The 2,520-nt window shown below is 43.7% G+C and overlaps 1 protein-coding gene across 1 annotated transcript in view; it reads right to left on the reverse strand.

The window, feature by feature from the left end:
• Window positions 1-1,734: 1,734 nt before the first annotated feature.
• The window catches only part of dennd4c (DENN/MADD domain containing 4C), a 21,931-nt gene continuing 21,145 nt past the window's right edge, over window positions 1,735-2,520 (reverse strand). Inside the window, 4 exon segments of the mRNA XM_032511590.1 lie at window positions 1,735-1,898; window positions 1,900-1,962; window positions 1,964-1,985; window positions 2,257-2,321. Of these exon segments, the coding sequence (XP_032367481.1) occupies window positions 1,853-1,898; window positions 1,900-1,962; window positions 1,964-1,985; window positions 2,257-2,321 (196 nt within the window). The 3' untranslated portion in view covers window positions 1,735-1,852.

Raw genomic sequence — 2,520 nt, forward strand, 5'->3', positions numbered from 1 at the left:
AAAAAAAATACACATTTCCTTTTCAATCAGTTCACAAACTCATTTATTGCAGCGCACTCGAGTATAGACATGACATTCAATTTCTTTCCACAGGACGGTAAGCTATCACTTAATCTATCGTTAAACATGCTCTGCCATCAGGTCAAAGTTACATCATCAGTAGAGTGGGGTCCCTAGAGACAGATTAACAGGGGGGGGGATTGTTATTCATAAAAACGCTAAGTTACACCATCTGAAATCCAAATGTCAATGATACAAAAATAAATAACTGAGACTTTCCTTTTGTTTAGGACTGCTGCTTCTTGCCGTTGTTAAGACGTGGTCGCCCCAGGTTACGGTCAGGTTGTAGTCTACGCAGTGCAAATTAAATATTTCACAATATATATATCACTTCTGTACAATTCACTCTGCCCAGGTCTCCGACTGGCCACCTCCACCCGTTCCCCAAACAGTTCATCACAGCTCTCAGCTTTCTCCTTTCTGTTTCAGCATTTAGTGGAATGTCATGTTCTAAGAGGATTTATTTGTTACCTGTGTCAGCAGTACTGAACAAGCCTTTTGCAGTGTATTAATACCAAGATCATCCAAAGCTACGGTGTAAACCATAAAAATCAATATTGTCCACAAATAGTCTAGCCAATTAAAAAAAACAACAACACAATAAACCTGGTTTGATCTATGCTAGAGTAAGAAATCGCCCCGGACCAGTACACGTGTGTTACAGTTCTAATTTTACATTACAATAAGGTATATCAGCTGAACAGGTACTGTTAAAAAATGCAGATATTAAAAACACAAGGACGGACTGCTCCGTCTCCGAGGCACCGAGTTGTCTTTTCCTGCGAGAGAATGTGTGTCTTTGTCTTTGTGTTAAAGAGCGGGAATCAGTAGCGCGGCGTGCCTTTTCACTTTCAACTGATGCGTTTGTTTTATAATCTCGTCCTCCAATCGGCTGCTTTCAATCGATCACATGGGGTTGAGTGTTGCTGCAGGGATCAATAATCCTCCTTTAAGACCCGTTTTGATTGCAGGGCCTCTGGAATGTTGTAGCATCAATATCAGTGATTGATAATTAGTGATTGTCCTCTCCCGTGTACGTGTGTGTGTGTGTTCCCGGTGCGTATTTACACAGACGGCTCTGAACCTGGACATTTACAACCACACACACACACACACACACACACACACACACACACACACTTCAACATTCATTAAGACTCGGATCGCACAAAAAGTCAAAGCATTGAGACGCGTCGCCTCCAAAAAATAGGCAACCCTGGTTTCAGATCCCCCCCCCCGGTAAACAATATGTACAAACAAGACAGGTGGACTTGAGTCACTGGTTACATTTTTTTTTAGCTTTTTTTTGTTGTTTTTTTTTTGTTACAGAAAGTGCACAAACAGTCCGGGTTGTACACTGAGTGATTGGGAACAGTTGTGACAGATTAAGCCAAATGGGCAAAAGACTATAAGACAGCGAAACACACACACACACAACACACACACAAACACACACACACACACACACACACACACAGACAGACAGACAGACAGACAGACAGAAGACAGACAGACAGAACAGACAGACAGACAGACCACAGACACACACAGCAGACACAGACAGACACAGACAGACAGACAAAGACAGACAGACAGACACACACACACACACACACACCACAGTGTGTAGTATGAAAGGTAAAGTAGCCTATGAAAACGCCCATTAGGTTTGTAAAAAAAAAAAAAAAAGCAGACGATCTTCCGAGAAGCGAGAAGAGGAAGTACCATGTTTGGGAGATGGGGGGTGTTTTATGTACAAAATATTGTCCCCGCTCCTCGTGGGCGTGTGGGGTCAGATGACGGGGGTCCCGAAGCATTTCAGGCACCACTGGAGCTGGGGCTGGGGGGCGGTCGATGCGGTGCAAAGACTTGAGCTGCTCGGCGCTCAGCTGGTCGTACGCAGGCGGTACTCCGGTCAAAGGCCTCTGCAGGGGGGGGGGGGGGGGGGGGGGCAGCACAGGAAGGGGGGGGTGGATTCAAAGTCAGAAAAGAGGGGAGAAGGGTGTGTTTGATTTTTGCCTTTACCTTTTACAGGACAGTTAGACAGAAATATTAAACCAGCTTTGCATTTAATAACCCCCCCAAAAAATGTTTTGCAAAGGAAAATGTTGGGAAAAAACATCAAAAATGACGTAATACAAGCAAGGACCATTTCAGTCTCTCTTTTTCCGTACAACCTTGATTGATTTCACTCACCCACGTCGATGTTCTCCTTCCCCAAGGCCACCAGCGAGAGGAACAGGATTTCTCGATAGATACTCCTACAGGACGCAGAGAGAATATCATTGTCCAAATGCTTTGCAGAAAAATCTTGAACCAATGAAAAGAAAAAAGTTAGGGCTGCACGGTGATGGCCAAAATGATAATCCCGATCACGATTAATTATCACGATTATTTGTTGATTTTAAACCAAAACAGATTTTATTGTCACATAGGTCTGTTTATAACTGCTTTCACATC

This window comes from Etheostoma spectabile, unplaced genomic scaffold (genome assembly GCF_008692095.1).
Source record: "Etheostoma spectabile isolate EspeVRDwgs_2016 unplaced genomic scaffold, UIUC_Espe_1.0 scaffold394, whole genome shotgun sequence".
Taxonomy (NCBI): domain Eukaryota; kingdom Metazoa; phylum Chordata; class Actinopteri; order Perciformes; family Percidae; genus Etheostoma; species Etheostoma spectabile.